A 14,919-nucleotide genomic window follows, 5' to 3' on the forward strand; every position below is an offset into this window, starting at 1 on the left:
AGAAGGCTCTACCGCCGGAGGTCGTTCGTTGGATGCGGGGACAGCGGCGAGGGCGAGGCTGGCGGAGCGTAGCTGGCGGGTGGGGGTGTAGAAGCTGAGTCTGCTGTGCAGGTAGGCTGGTCCGGCGTTGTGGAGTGCTTTGTGTGCGTGGGTGAGGAGCTTGAAGGTGATCCTCTTGTCGACGGGGAGCCAGTGTAGGTCTCTCAGGTGGGGGGTGATGTTTCTGTGGCGGGGGAGGTTGACGATCAGTCCAGTCTGCTGCTGACGATGGCTTGTGTCACCGTTCTTCTTGGTTCGGTCGGGATCCACTTGTAGATCCTGCGGAGCGTGCGGAGGGTGTTGTAGCAGGAGGAGGAGACGGCGTTGAACTGCTTAGACATGGAGAGGGAAGAGTCGAGGATGAATCCTAGGTTGCGTGCATGGTCGGTGGGTGTCGGTGCTGTTCCCAGTGTGGTCGGCCACCAGGAGACGTCCCAGGCTGAGGGGGTGGGTCAGAGGATGAGAACCTCCGTCTTGTCCGAGTTCAGTTTCAGATGGCTGCTCCTCATCCAGTCGGCGACGGCCTTCATTGCCTTGTGGAGGTTTGTTTTGGCGGTGTGTGGGTCTTTGGTGAGGGAGAGGATGAGCTGGGTGTCGTCGGCGTAGGAGATGATGTTGAGGTCGTGATGGCGGGCCACTTGTGCGAGGGGGACCATGTAGACGTTGAACAGCGTCGGGCTGAGGGATGAGCCCTGGGGGACGCCACAGATGATGTCGGTGGCTTCGGATCGGAAGGGTGGGAGGCGGACGCTCTGGGTTCTGCCGGAGAGGAAGGACGTGGTCCAGTCAAGGGCCTTCTCTTGGAATCCGGCTTCTTGGAGGCGTGTCTTTAGAGTGCGATGGCAGACCATGTCGAAGGCGGCTGACAGGTCCAGGAGGATGAGGGCTGATGTTTCGCCGTTGTCTAGTTGGCGCCTGATGTCGTCTGTGGCGGCGATGAGGGCTGTTCAAGATGTTGTTGTCTTCGAGGTGGCGGGCCAATTGCATGTTGACGATTTTCTCAATGACCTTCGCCGGGAATGGGAGCAGGGAGATGGGCTGGAAGTTCTTGAGGTTTTTGGGGTCCGCCTTGGGCTTTGTGAGGAGGGTATTGATTTCGGCGTGCTTCCAGCTTTCCGGGAATGTCGCTGTTTCGAAGGAGACGTTGATAACCTTCCGTAGTTGTGGTGTGATGGCTGCGCCTGCTTTGTTGAATGCGTGGTGTGGGCACGGGACGGAGATCCTGAGTGGATGGAGTTCATGACCTTGTGTGTCTCGTCGTTGTTGTCGTTGGACCAGGAGGTCAGGCTGTTGGCGCTGGTGGTGTTCATAGGGGAGGTGGAGTCTGGCGTAGTCGGGGCGGTTGTGGTGTTGAAGCTGTCATGGATGTCAGCGATCTTGCGGTGGAAGTAGATGGCCAGTGAGTCACACAGTTCTTGTGAGGGCGGGATGTCGGTGGCATTGGCGCTGGGGTTGGAGAGTTCTTTTACAATGCTGAAGAGCTCTTTGCTGTCGTGTGCGTTGTTATCCAGCCGGTCTTTGAAGGAGGATCTCTTGGCTGATCTGATGAGGTGGTGATGTCTGCGGGTGGCGTCCTTGTGGGCTGCGTGGTTGTCCGGTGTGCGTTCTTGGAGCCATTTCTTCTCCAGTTTCCGGCATGCGAGTTTGGAGGTCTGGAGCTCGTCAGTGAACCAGGTGGCTCTCTTGCTGGCGAGGCTGTTGGAGGGTTGCTTGAGTGGGGCGAGGGTGTTGGCGCAGTCGTCGATCCACTGTCTGAGGTTGGTGGGGTCGGTGGGTGGGTTCTGGGCGAGGGTGTTGATCAGCTGGTCTTCGGTGACTTTGCTCCAACAGTGGCGAGGCAGCTGTTGGGTGTGGTGGGGCGTGGTTGGTTTCTTGAAGGTGAAATGGATGCAGCGGTGTTCGGTCCAGTGGAGTTCGGTGGTGTGGTCGAAGGTGACGTGGGTGCTTGTGGAGAAGATGGGGTCCAGCGTGTGGCCGGCGGCTTGGGTGGGTGCGGTGACGAGTTGTCTGAGGCCGAGGTTGGCGAGGTTGGCGAGGTTGGCGATCAGCGTGGTGGAGTTGGCGTCGTTGTTGTTCACGAGGTGGAAGTTCAGGTCCCCGAGGAGGATGTAGTCCGTGGAGGCGAGTACCTGGGTGCTGGCGAGGTCAGCGATGGAGTCGCTGAACTGAGCCCGGGGTCCGGGGGGGTCTGTAGTTGAGTGTTCCTCTGAGGGTGGTGTTGGGGTCGGTGTGAATCCGGTAGTGCAGGTGTTCGGCAGTGTTGAGGGTGTCGTCTGCTAAAGAACGGTGATGGATTAAACCCAGATCAGTTGACTGGGGGTGAGTGTTTGATTTGCTGAAATGCTCCATCCATCATCCCTTTTGTATCGCTTTGTTCGCCCTAAGTTGGCAGGGTATGCTCAGAAGTGAGTCCCTTGCTCACGTAGCCACTGGATTCAAGCTAGCCTGGCTGATGATGGCTGAAATGCCAGAGACCGGTCCAGGGAAGACATGGCTTTAGCAGTTCGGGCTGGACTGTTCCCATGAGGCACAGGGTCAGACTGATTTGCATATGGCCATGTCTGAACTGGGGTGGCGGACTGAGCTAAAGAATGGTGATGGATTAAACCTAGATCAGTTGACTGGGGGTGAGTGTTTGATTTGCTCAAACGCTCCGTCCATCATCCCCTTTTGTATCGCTTTGTTCGCTCTAAGTTGGCAGGGTATGCTCAGACGTGAGTCCCTTGCTCACTTTGCCACTGGATTCAAGATAGCCTGACTGAAGATGGCTGAAATGCCAGAAACCAGTCCCAGGATGCTTGTTTCCGGTCCAGGGAAGACATGGCTTTGGCAGTTCGGGCTGGACTGTTCCCATGAGGCACAGGGTCAGACTGATTTGCATATGGCCATGTCTGAACTGGGGTGGCGGAGTGAGCTAAAGAATGGTGATGGATTAAACCCAGATCAGTTGACTCGGGGTAAGTGTTTGATTTGCTCAAACACTCCGTCAATCATCCACTTTTGTATCGCTTTGTTCGCCCTAAGTTGGCAGGGTATGCTCAGACGTGAGTCCCTTGCTCACTTTGCCACTGGATTCAAGTTAGCCTGGCTGATGACGGCTGAAATGCCAGAAATCGGTCCCATGATGCTTGTTTCCGGTCCAGGGAAGACATGGCTTTGGCAGTTCGGGCTGGACTGTTCCCATGAGGCACAGGGTCAGACTGATTTGCATATGGCCATGTCTGAACTGGGGTGGCGGAGTGAGCTAAAGAATGGTGATGGATTAAACCCAGATCAATTGACTGGGGATGAGTGTTTGATTTGCTCAAACGCTCTGTCCATCATCCCCTTTTGTATCGCTTTGCTAACTACACAGTCATGTGATCCAGGAACAGGCTGCAGGTACCACATGGTTAGGACAAGAAAAGTTTCTAAATGTGACATTTTACAGACATTGTAACTTAAAATCTGACTTTACTGTTAAAGAGGATTTTATATTGCAATTCCTCAGACACCAAACATGATTTTCAGACCTGCTCCCAAACAACAGTTACCACTTAATAAATGTAGTAAGGTAACCCAATGTTATCCTATTGGAGAGGTAGAACCCACGGTAGCAAAAAACTAGTTTTTTACAACCAGGACATGTGAACCTTAAAAGTACATGCCCGACTTTTATTTATTTACAATACACCCTGCCCTGTGAGCTGTAAAGGTGCCTTATATGTATTAAAAAGGGAGTTTTAGGCCTGACAAGGGGTTTATTTTGCCAAGCCAAATTGACTGTTTAAAACTGCATATACAGATTGCAATGGCAGGCCTGAGACAGGTTTCATGGGCTAAGAGGGTGCTACAACCAGTACTGCATACCCACTAGTAGCATTTCTTTCACAGGCCCTGGGTGCACATAGTACAACTTTACTAGGGACGTACAAGCAAGTTGAATATGCCACTTGGGTGTAAGCCAATTTCACCATGGTTAAAGAAGAGAGCACCAACAGAGTATCACTGGTTAGCAGTAGTAAAGTGTGCAGTATCCTATGTCCAACGCCAACAAAAATAAATTCAGGAAAACAGAAGGAGTGAAAGCAAAACCTTTGGGGGTGCCTTGCAGAGAGGGTCAAGTCCAACAAGCTGCAAGGCAGGCCTCAAGCAGGAGCGCAGTCCACTGAAGTACAAGGCAGCCCTTCTGAGGGTCCTCCCCAGCTCCAGTAGTGTACTTAAGAGTTAGTCTGAGGGTCCAATTTTTACACCTGGTGCCATCATTTGAAATGTGAGGAATTTCGAGGCTATCCTCACATTCGATTCTTGAAATTCCCTTCCTTTCCCTGCCCAGTCTCTAAGTGGTCTAGGGTGACAAAAGGCTGGTGTTAGTTCCTCTGTGAAGGGGCTGGTGGCAGCCCTTTAAAATATAAGTGGGGCATGGAACAGCTCTGCCCCACCCATCTTAAGAGGACCTAGTCCCCCTTTCTCTTACTGTCTGGGAGGAATACACAAAGGCCAAATTCTAACCATTCACAGTCATATGACCCTGTACAGAGGCTGCCGGCACCAAATGGTTAGGACAAGAAAATTACAACTTTCTAAAAAATTGCCTTTTCAGAATTATGACTTAAAATCCAACTTTACCATTAAAGAGGATTTTAAATTACAATTATTTTTAGATCAAACATGACATTTCTACACGTTGCCAATCAAACGTTAGCACTTAATAACACCCTGACATGGCAAGACAAAGGTCGGTGGGAGGAGACCTTGACAGAGTGTAGGGCTCCCAGGAAGAAGGATAGGGAGATCATTATGGGATATGTTTAGCACCAGTTAGAGAAACTGGGCAGTAGGGAAGAAACTATTATGGACTCTGGGGGAGGTACAATAGTAGGACCCAAGAAGGGAGTGCTGTTATGTGACACTTTTGAAGCCCCTTAACACGGGTTTTCTCCAGACTCACCTCAATAATGCCCCAAATCTGATTTTTTGTTGTTTGCCCAGACATTCCAACCCCCCACGTCCACACCACAACCTCAGATTTCATTAGTACACCTGTCACAGACTCCTGCTTGCATTACCCTGCATATATAAAGTCTAACATGCTGCGCTTCCGTGCAGTTGGTGTTCCATGAAGCTCAGGATGAGAAAGAGGCAGAGCCTGTAAGAGGGAGAAGTTGATATTAGCGCACCAAGAGAAAGAGGAAAGCTGGCTGGAGAGAGCGAGGGGGAATGGGCCAATTGACAAAAGGAAATGGGACTAAGAGAGTAAGAAAGGAAGAAGGGAAGGAAAGGGAGAAAGGATGGCAAAAGGATAGATATAAAGGGTAGACTTAGATAAAGAGAAACTCAGAATGCCAACAGAGACGTATACCTGGAAAAGTAGATTCCCCGTCTTCCAAGCAGGCTTGCCTGTAAAAAGCAGCTTTTGACAATGTATATTGAGGGTAAGGATATTGTTTGTGAGTTTTGAGATTGTTTGTGCAGGCAGCCTTTAAATGACGTGTCTGGTAGCTGCTGTAATGAGTCACTTGCCCATAGAAGGTACAAAAGTGATTGGGAGAATACATACAGTTGATCCTATGAATTATGAGATAACAAAGAAGTTTTTGATAAGATGATTTTCGGTGAACCCAGCTCAGTACCTTCAGAGATTTAACGCCACCGATTTCCCAGCGCGGCGCAAATTCCACACCTGTGAGGAAGAATTAATTAGTGGGCGGAGTTTGGACGGCCGTCCTCCGCACATGCCTACCGTGACATAGGATGGCCGGGGCCGTCCTGAACACGCAAGGTAAATCCCCGCCCCGCAGCAGAATTTGCACCGCAGGGAAGGGGTTAAAGGAAGCAAGAGTATGGATGGTGTTTCTATTTGAAACTTATTTTTTTATTTTTATTCTTGGTGTGTTGCAAGATTGGTACGAGTGGGTAAGATGGGTGGAGACCAAGGATTTTCATAGCCTTTATCAGTTGATGGCAACAGAGAAACACATGAGGAGTTCTCCACCCCACTTAAGTAATACCTGTCTAAATTGACAGAGAAAGACACACATGCACTTCCAGTGATGGCTGACAAGTGAAAGGCTACCCAGGTTAACAAAGGCTAGAGAAACTCAGATCAAAGACAAAATGGGAGAGAGAAACTCTCAACAGCTGAGATCCAAGTAAACAACAGGAGGGCAGAGGGTAAAAGTAAGATTCCACAATGTCCCAAGTGTTTACTTGTGGTGGGTGTCACAGGATTGGGCTATAAAAGAGGCTGCCGGACCCCATTATTGTAGTTCCAGTGACAATGGGCTCAACCTAGTGGCTATGGACTCCATGGGGTTTGTGGTAAAAGCAGCCATCAATGGGAGGAAAGTTCTTGTCCTGATGGATACAGGTGCTCACTGGAGTATGGCTGAGATGCAGAACCTTAAATCTGAGGAGATCCTGCTTGGTGCCAATGGCATAGCGTTGGGATCCTTGATTAATGTAAGGGTAATAGAGTTGCAAGGTGCTGGATGTCACATCAGATGTGTCAACTAGAGCACAGTCTCGCAGGCGTAAGAAAACGTGTGGGTCCCCACCCCCTCCTGCAAGGTGCGTGACGTTACCCCCTTGGCCTCTCCTTTTCCAGGAACTCTCTGGCCAGAGTACTGTGCTGAGGTCGCCCCCTGGAGATTGCGGGTTGCGAGGGCGTGTGTTACACCACTGACATATTGCACATCACTCTCAGAAAGAGACTGGATCCATCACAGATTTGCACAGATCAGAGTAATGAGCAGATCAGGGCAGATTCTGTGAAGGCGAAGGCTGTGGTACCAATCACCCCTGCTCCATAGGAAAAAGAAGATGAAGCTCCGACACCAGATGAGGGGTTAGATGCTGGGTCACTGCCCGACGTGTTTTGTTAGCTGCTAGAGGACCTGGGAAGAATTCTGCTAGCCACAAGTTGAGTGCCCTACCCTTGTGGGACTTAGTTGCTGACCTTTACATGGGCTTCTTTTAAATTAAGTTGGCTGGGAGGATGGACTTTTGTACTGTGTGCCGTAAATCCTAAATTGGGAGCTATCAAAAGGCCAGGGAGTCCCTTAGTGCACAGGGATTTCTTGTTGTCACCGGCCCAAATATTACCTTTAACAGGCTAGACAGGGACTTCAAAAAGCTTGAGAGGTTCTGTAGAATCTGTCATACTTGCCATTGGGGTGGTAAGTGAGAAGGTAAGACCAATTCACCATTCTCTGTGGAGGGGAGGGTTGCAAGGACATTAACGGCCCTGTTATTAAATGGGCTGTTGGTTGACTGGGGTATGAGCCATGGCCAAGTAACAGCCTCAAACCCTGGCAGGGTAAACCACAAAAGTGACTAAATTAACCAATACTTAACCGTGGGAAGCTTAGCACAGAAAGCAGTCAGGCCTAACCTGAGGTAATGTGTAAAGTATATAAAGCAACACACCCAGTAATAGAGTGAAAACACAATACAATAAATATCCTACACCAATTTGGAAAGGAGTAAATATAAAACAATTATTTGATACCACTTCTTAAAAAGCCAATCAGTAGTACTAAAGTTATGAATTTTTAAGGTTTACTAAAAACTTGCACTTAAAAGATAAAAGCGGCAACCCTGGACATCTAGTCTTGTGAGACAGGTTGCAGGCGGAAGCGTCGTCGTGGAGCCACTTTACAAAGTTGCATGAAGATTTCTAAATTTTTACTCTCTTTTTTGAAAGTCAAAAATCTCCAGTGGGACAAGGCAGGAGGATGGTGCTGATGAGAATTCCAGGAGGTTGTATACCTCTTTGGTGAAGGACCGCTGAACAGGATTTGCTGCTGCGGAGAACGTAACAGCCTGCAGGAGCTGCCATGAAGTCAGGCAAACCGGTGAGGCACCTCAGGCAGATCGATGAGCAGGCTGGCCCCGGTCATTCCTTGGTACACAGAGTAGTTTTTAGCCAAACATGTTTGGATATTTGTGCACCCCTAGCACCACCACCAAAGGTACAGAACAGGAGGAGCACCACTTGGGGGTGGCTATGACTTAGTCAGGCTGGGTCCAGGTGCAGGTGCAAGACAGTTAGACCCTTTATGTCCCTGTAGCTCTGAACAGGGACGTAAAAGTGTCTAACCATCTTGCTAGTCTTGAGCCCAGGTAGAGAAGCAGAGCTCAAGCAGCAGGTCAGGTGTCTGAGGGTGCCCAGGGGTATGCAGTGCAGTGCACACCTCTTGGTACCCTGACGTACTCTGCAATAATCAGAGCAGAGTACATAAGGACTCTGAGTGGTATGCACTGTAGTGCATTTAGTATTTGGCTGCGCTATTTTATTGGGGAAAATGCATGCTCGCATACAGTTTTGGACGCGCAGGTACATTTTGCTCTATGGAAATAGCACCAAATCCCCATTTTGCCCTGTCGCTATATTTTACAGAATCTCACAGAATTTTGATGTCATTCCACAGAATCCTGCAGAATCAATCTTTGTCGATCCCACCCACCCCTACCTGTCACTATATCTTGCATGGGCCTCAACCAAGATTTGCCATGTCCCTAGCCAGCACTCATTTTGGGACCAGGACGTATTTTTCATCATCAGACTGAGACCTACAAAGAGACAACAGAAGAACAGAGAGAAAGAAGGAGGACACGAAAGTTAGGAAAGCAGTGACAAAGAGAGAAAGCATAGGTGAACACGTGACAGTTGCTCTGTCAAGCCAGACCTAAAAAGCCATGTAGGTTAATGACCGACCCTTCCCATCCATGCTGCTGCCAGAGAAAAACACCATGAATTATCTAGTAATCTAAGACACTTTAATAGTATTCCAATGTCATGTGTGTGTCCCTGAAAGTCCAAGCTCAGGCAGCTAGATTAATGAACAAAGTGATCACAGCTGTCTGTAGGGCAAGCACTTTTTGTGGAAGCACACAACTTCTGCCCAATCAAAACTTTTACTTCTGGTTCCCAACATGTGGTGGAGCCAAAACTCTTCTCTAGTGGTGCTCACATAATTGTGTGGTGAAAGTTGCACTGTAAAGTCAGACCATAAAACAAGTACAAAAGTGAGATAAAGATACCATAAGCTCAGGGTAGTATAGGTATGAGGCATGAGGTGGAATCAAGCCTAGGCAGCCTTGGCATTCAGCAACACCGACTTTCAGCTGCACCAGTGATGGTCAACGTTGAAAAACTTTAGGTCCTGAGACAATTAACATTATTATTACAAATTAAGAATGTGAATGCAACAGTGCCCACAGTATGCCATAGCTGTGTTGAGAGTGAGTGAATGGCACCCCAACATTACCTTCTGGGATGGCCGTGACGTTGCTGGGCTCCCCGGCGGCGCCGCCACAGTCTGCGGACACCCCTTCTTCTTCCAGTGTGCATTTACAAATAGACGGACACAACCTCCCCCAGGCCATGGCGGAGAACAGGAGGGCAGAGAAGACCATTGGAAGCACTTGAAGCAAGAAAGATAAAGTTACCAAAACACGCCAAAAGATGCCAGGTCTAAAAGAGAGGATATGGCATAATGGCAAGAGCTGCTGACTTTAGAACTGGGAACCGGGTTTGAGTCTCGGCATCAGCTCAACATCCTGTGAGTCTGGGCAAATCACTAGATTTCCCGTGCCTACCAAAAATGAATGTGTCCATGTTTAATGCAACTTGTGCTCATGTAAAGAGCTCCAATACACGTGTGTCGAGTTAGCGTTATATAAAACTACAAAACAAAACCCAAAGCCTGAGCCCCTGACTCACTGGGCGAGTACAGGAGGAAGCTCTTACTCTACAGAAAGTGTTTGGGTGGACACCCTGTAATTTATTTGTAAACATGGCCATATAGTGGCCACCGATGGTGTTAGCAGGTAACAATACTTTCACCGGCAATGCCCTGGATATTTAACTTTGGTTGATAATTACGGGCTCAACTGAAAAAAGAACATAATTTCCACTGATCATGCTGCAGGCTTTCTCCAGTAGTGATGCAATCATTGGTAGACCTGTGTTTACATCTAGTTTACAATTTGTATACGTCTTTACACTAGCAACACTGCCATTTGTTGCAATCTGCAGTCCTCTTGTGGTACAGTTGTCGTGTGACACTTTTGCAAGATAAATACTGTTTATTGGAACCAAAGTCACAGGTGGTAATACTTTTATTGTTCTAGGTAGTTTGAAAGACTGTGTGGACCTATCAGGATTTCAACTGTTGACCACAGAACCCTACATTTGATGCATTAGCCCAGTTATGTTTCTATTACTTACCAGTAATCACATTACTCCTGTCCCACTCTCACTTATCTCCATCGAGCAATGAGGGGCCTCATTGCATAATGGAGATAAGCGAGAGGTAATACACCAGATCCAGCAACACGTAACTGAATGGGTGGGAATTGTCTCGCACCACGCATTGTTTATTTTTTTTTACTGGTCTTGTGTGTTTTTTTATTAAGTTATTGTCAGACTATTGTGGGGGTAACACAGAAAATATATCTTTTTATATTTCACCTAGACAGCTGAAAGATATTTTGTTTACATACATTTGGCTCACAGCCCCCCCCCCCCATAGCTTAGCTTCTCCCTCATAGACTTAATTCCCATTTGCTTGGCATGCCAGAGTCATCTCTCTTCTTGTGTTTGGCCCTCCCCTGGAGCATGGACCAATTATTTGTGTCCTTCCATTATTCCTGTCTTTAGAGCTACTTTTTTTGGGTTCAGGCACTCCATATGAGTGCTTGTGTTTTCAGTCCAGCTCCCTAATCCCCTTCCATGTAGCTTCCATTCCATCCCACCCGGCCCCCGTTCCATTTTGCTTCTTTTCCCTCCCACCCCCTGTGCAACAATGTAAGGCAGTCAGCTCATCTATGACAGCCAATAAGTCTGTTGTTGAGGCATAAAATAGGCCTATCCTTGTACTGTAAAATGTGATTGTCATTCTGCGTGCCATCCAAATAAAGAACAATGCACACTAGGGCTACTACATCACATAGGAATGGCAGCAGACCAAAGGTTGCCATACCTGTCCCATGTCCCAAAGGTAGGTATCAACAATTCAACTCCCATGTACGTACACTCAATACTGGCACCTGCTGCCAAGGAGCAGCCTTCAAACCAAGAACATACAGTAGTACAGAATAGATGTTTACCACAATCAATATTATCATATGAACAAAAAGCTCATTTCCTGAATGTGTTCAATTATTCACTTTATTTTCTTTTCTTAAAAAATGTCACACGTTTGCAGACAAGACAGCCAACGCGTTTCATCCATAGAACTTGACTTCTTCAGGGCACATTTACTTTCATTATTCAATCCTCCAGTCGCGGTACGTCAGTAAGCCTCCACTGCCAGTCCTGCTTAATTCCCAACATGGGTGGTCTCGGCCAATCCTACCCGTTGTTTGCACCAAGTTCCATTATATTCTCCCGTCCTTCACTAGAGCCTATCAATCATTATATTCTAGCATCCATGCACAAATTTGCTCCATGGAAGTTTTCTTGACTATTTTTCTTCACAGGATGTTCGGGGGACAGGTTTGTGTGGCTATTGGCGCCAATTGAAGTGCCAACTTCGTGCAGACTGGAACTTCAGGCAGACTGGCCCAAATCTTTCATTTAGCAGATTTTGGCACGCATCCTTGTAAATGCAGTGGGGTCCTTAAACAATTTTTTGTAATATATTGGATCAACCAACTACTGTAATATTTCATTATCATAATCCGACTTATCCTGTCCCACAATACTGCCATCCAATTCAGAGGGTTTAATCACATAATGCAGTGTTTTGAGATTTTGTAAGATTGTAACTAGTATATTTGTGTTGTTTAAATAGTTCAAATAATACAACATATATAAATGTTATTATTTCTTTTGACATAAAATTGGATGGTGTAAAGCAAGGGGATGGACAATGTAAACCAGTTGTATCAAATGTAGATTTACTTGTGTTTTTTGAAAAATAGTTTCAATCTAATAGATCTGAAAACATGAAATATCCTAATATGTCGAGTGAAGGCATCACTAGTACCCTGATGGGGCTGGGTACGCTGTTACTACCTTTTTTTTGGCACTGGTGTGCACTCTTAAGGGTGCCCTTCCACTGACTGGTGTGTATTTCCTCCTGTAGATTTACCATTCAAAGGTGAGACATGCTTTAATATATTGATGATTTGTTTCCTTTATAAGTGTCTTCGGATTCTATTGCTGCATCTGACTTGAACTTTTGCAGTCTTGTTTTGTTGGTGCTTTCCCTGATTTGGGTTAATTACTTACACTAGTGGTGATCTTGGCTTTCCATTTTTTTTGTGGTGCCATGTTTTCCATTAGCACACTTTCTACGACAGATCCATATTTAGATTTTCTGTTTGGGGTACCCATTGTTTCATTTGTTGTAAACAGATGTGTATTGGCTTGTGTGTATCCTGGTAGGTTCCTCAGGGGTCTGTCTTATTTGCTTTGTTTTCATCACTCAGTCCTGAAGATGGTCTTGCAGACTCTTTAGCCAATTGAGCTCTAAAAGCCAACTGACATCGACTCTGATCCTTATTCATGACTTTGATCATTTCCAGCTAGACTTTCAACCTTCAAGGGACTATGGTAAAAATGACTGATATGTTAGGTGGATATTCTGAACCCCATTAATCACCAGCAAGTACATTGTAATTTGGATTTTCGAATTATTGTGGGTCGGTTGTGATTTCTACATCTTGGACCCTGATTTAATATGGATTGTATATAACATGTATAAGTATCGATCGATCAAAAATCTTTATTCGATTCAAGGAATCATCAAAGTATACAAAAAAAATATTTTTCCATATTGCAAATTTCATCCATCTAATGCAACCGTAAATACATATATCAATTACAAGGGACTCAAATACAAGACATATATACAGTTTACATTTTTCTCCTTGGTCTTCGTCCCAATTGCACATAGTTTGATTAAAATAAATTCTTGCCAATACAGTACAAAGAAAACTATTCAAATATCGCACGCAGCACCGATTTAAGCTCCGTTACTGCTAAAATTGTCAGATGATTCAATCTAAGACCATAAAAAGTTAAAACAGGTATAAAATTCTAAAAATCAATATTTGTATAAGTATTAGTACCTCTGAGGTGGCAGAGACGGGGTAGGTCGTTGTGTGATGGGCACTCTAGTAACTGTGAGTTCTTCCCTCCCGCATACTTGATCCTTATTGGCATTTCAATGGTATACGTGAGGCTCCACTTGACTCATTTATTATGATTTCAATTTTTGCCCACAAAATTAGGATGACTTCTGCTATCACCCGAGGGGACCTTACAACCTTCCTTAATTGGGTGCGTTGCCCTCTGACTATGCATCTACAAGTGTCCTTTACTGATTTCTGATCTGTCTGATGTGTCAACGGGTATGTCACCTGTTTATGTTTTTATTTGTGTTTGTTGTTAAATGCCTTGCGATTTCTGCACCTTCACCCCTAAGGGCTGATTCGCTGTCGCATGCATACGTGACTTATATGTATTATCATATTGGCAATATGTGTCCAGGTATCGCCAAATACAAGCAGTTTTTTCCCTTTTTTCTTTCTCATTTTAGGTCGGTTTCATATGACCAAGGTATAATATACGCTTAGGTTTATCTTTGATAAAAGTTGTGATTGGGTATTTTTTACAAACACTTGAACACAAACCCTCTCTCTCTGCAGATTAGGTTCCCAGTCCTGATGAATTGCCTTTGATCAATAACGACTCTACATGGCAAGAAACATGGTGAACTTTTTATACACAACTTTTTGAGCTAAAACAGATCATTGCTCCCGTTTTCAGTCACCATTGCATTTGACCTTAGGAGGACCCATTCATTAAAAATCGCCAGTGTATCTCTTTGTTTATTTTAACTCACCCAAACTTACACCAATCTACTCCTAGAGCACCTAGACGCACAATTCATATATGGCAAAAAAACAAAAGAACCCCTGCAAAGAGCCCCCTCAAGGGGTCCTCTGGGCATTGCAGAGCCGGCCCAAGGAGGCGCTACCGATGATGAAGCATGACACCCATCTGGGTGTGTCATGGCTCTTGCTCCTAAGCAATCAGATCACCCAAACTCATATCTCAGTTTACTACCAACCTTTCTCCCTTCAGTAACTGCATGCCCCTTTTTCATAGTCCTAGACCTGTTGGGAGCAAATTTCTTGTACAGATTTCAAAACTCGGTTTCGTGTTCTTGCTCTCCCATTCCCTCTCTTTGTATATTGACTTTTGACCATCTGCCACAAGGAGGTGCTATTTGTCATTTTGTGATCTGAATGACCTAAGGTAAGCAAGGGGTAGCTAGTGCTGCTGCACATATGTATGGGGTGTAGTGGAAAGGATCAGAATAGACACCATTGTACATGCAGGTAAATACCAACTTTTGCATTAAAAAAAACATTAGAGCAATTGAGTGTCCACCCATCGGAGGCGATGTTAAACTGCCAATCAGTCAATCATAACATTTGTAAAGGGCACTACTCACCCTTGAGGGTCTCAAGGCACTGAAGGAAATACTGTGAAGAGACACATAGCACCATTGCCGTTGCAGCTATTAATGGAGGAAGATTGTCTTTATGCACATCTGACACTTTTTTATGTGTTACCCATGGACTTGACAGATATAATTATGGCATGAAAATGCACCTTGAGTACACCTGTTGGTACTACTGCGGCCCCCGCCCTACAAAGGTTGGGGTTTTGCTACTATTACAGATTTTATCTTTGTGTCAGCCTTATTTCCGAAGGCCCGGGCTCCTTTAATATAGAACACAATCCATTCATCATTCATAATCCCCTGACACTAATACAGAGGGGAGGTGGGCACCCACACATTGGGCCTTCGGATTCTTCAGGCACCCTTAATCCCGACAGATCAGGGTAGGTGCATACGCTGGTCAAGTATAGATGCT

The 14,919-nt window shown here is 46.2% G+C and overlaps 1 protein-coding gene across 1 annotated transcript in view; it reads right to left on the reverse strand.

Moving 5' to 3' along the window:
• The window catches only part of LOC144770694 (leucine-rich repeat-containing protein Bf66946-like), a 130,879-nt gene that overhangs the window by 93,876 nt on the left and 22,084 nt on the right, over positions 1 to 14,919 (reverse strand). The window contains exon 2 of the mRNA XM_078655418.1: positions 9,291 to 9,446. Within this exon, the coding sequence (XP_078511544.1) occupies positions 9,291 to 9,446 (156 nt within the window). The remainder of the gene's footprint in view (positions 1 to 9,290; positions 9,447 to 14,919) is intronic.

This window comes from Lissotriton helveticus, chromosome 7 (genome assembly GCF_964261635.1).
Source record: "Lissotriton helveticus chromosome 7, aLisHel1.1, whole genome shotgun sequence".
Lineage (NCBI taxonomy): Eukaryota > Metazoa > Chordata > Amphibia > Caudata > Salamandridae > Lissotriton > Lissotriton helveticus.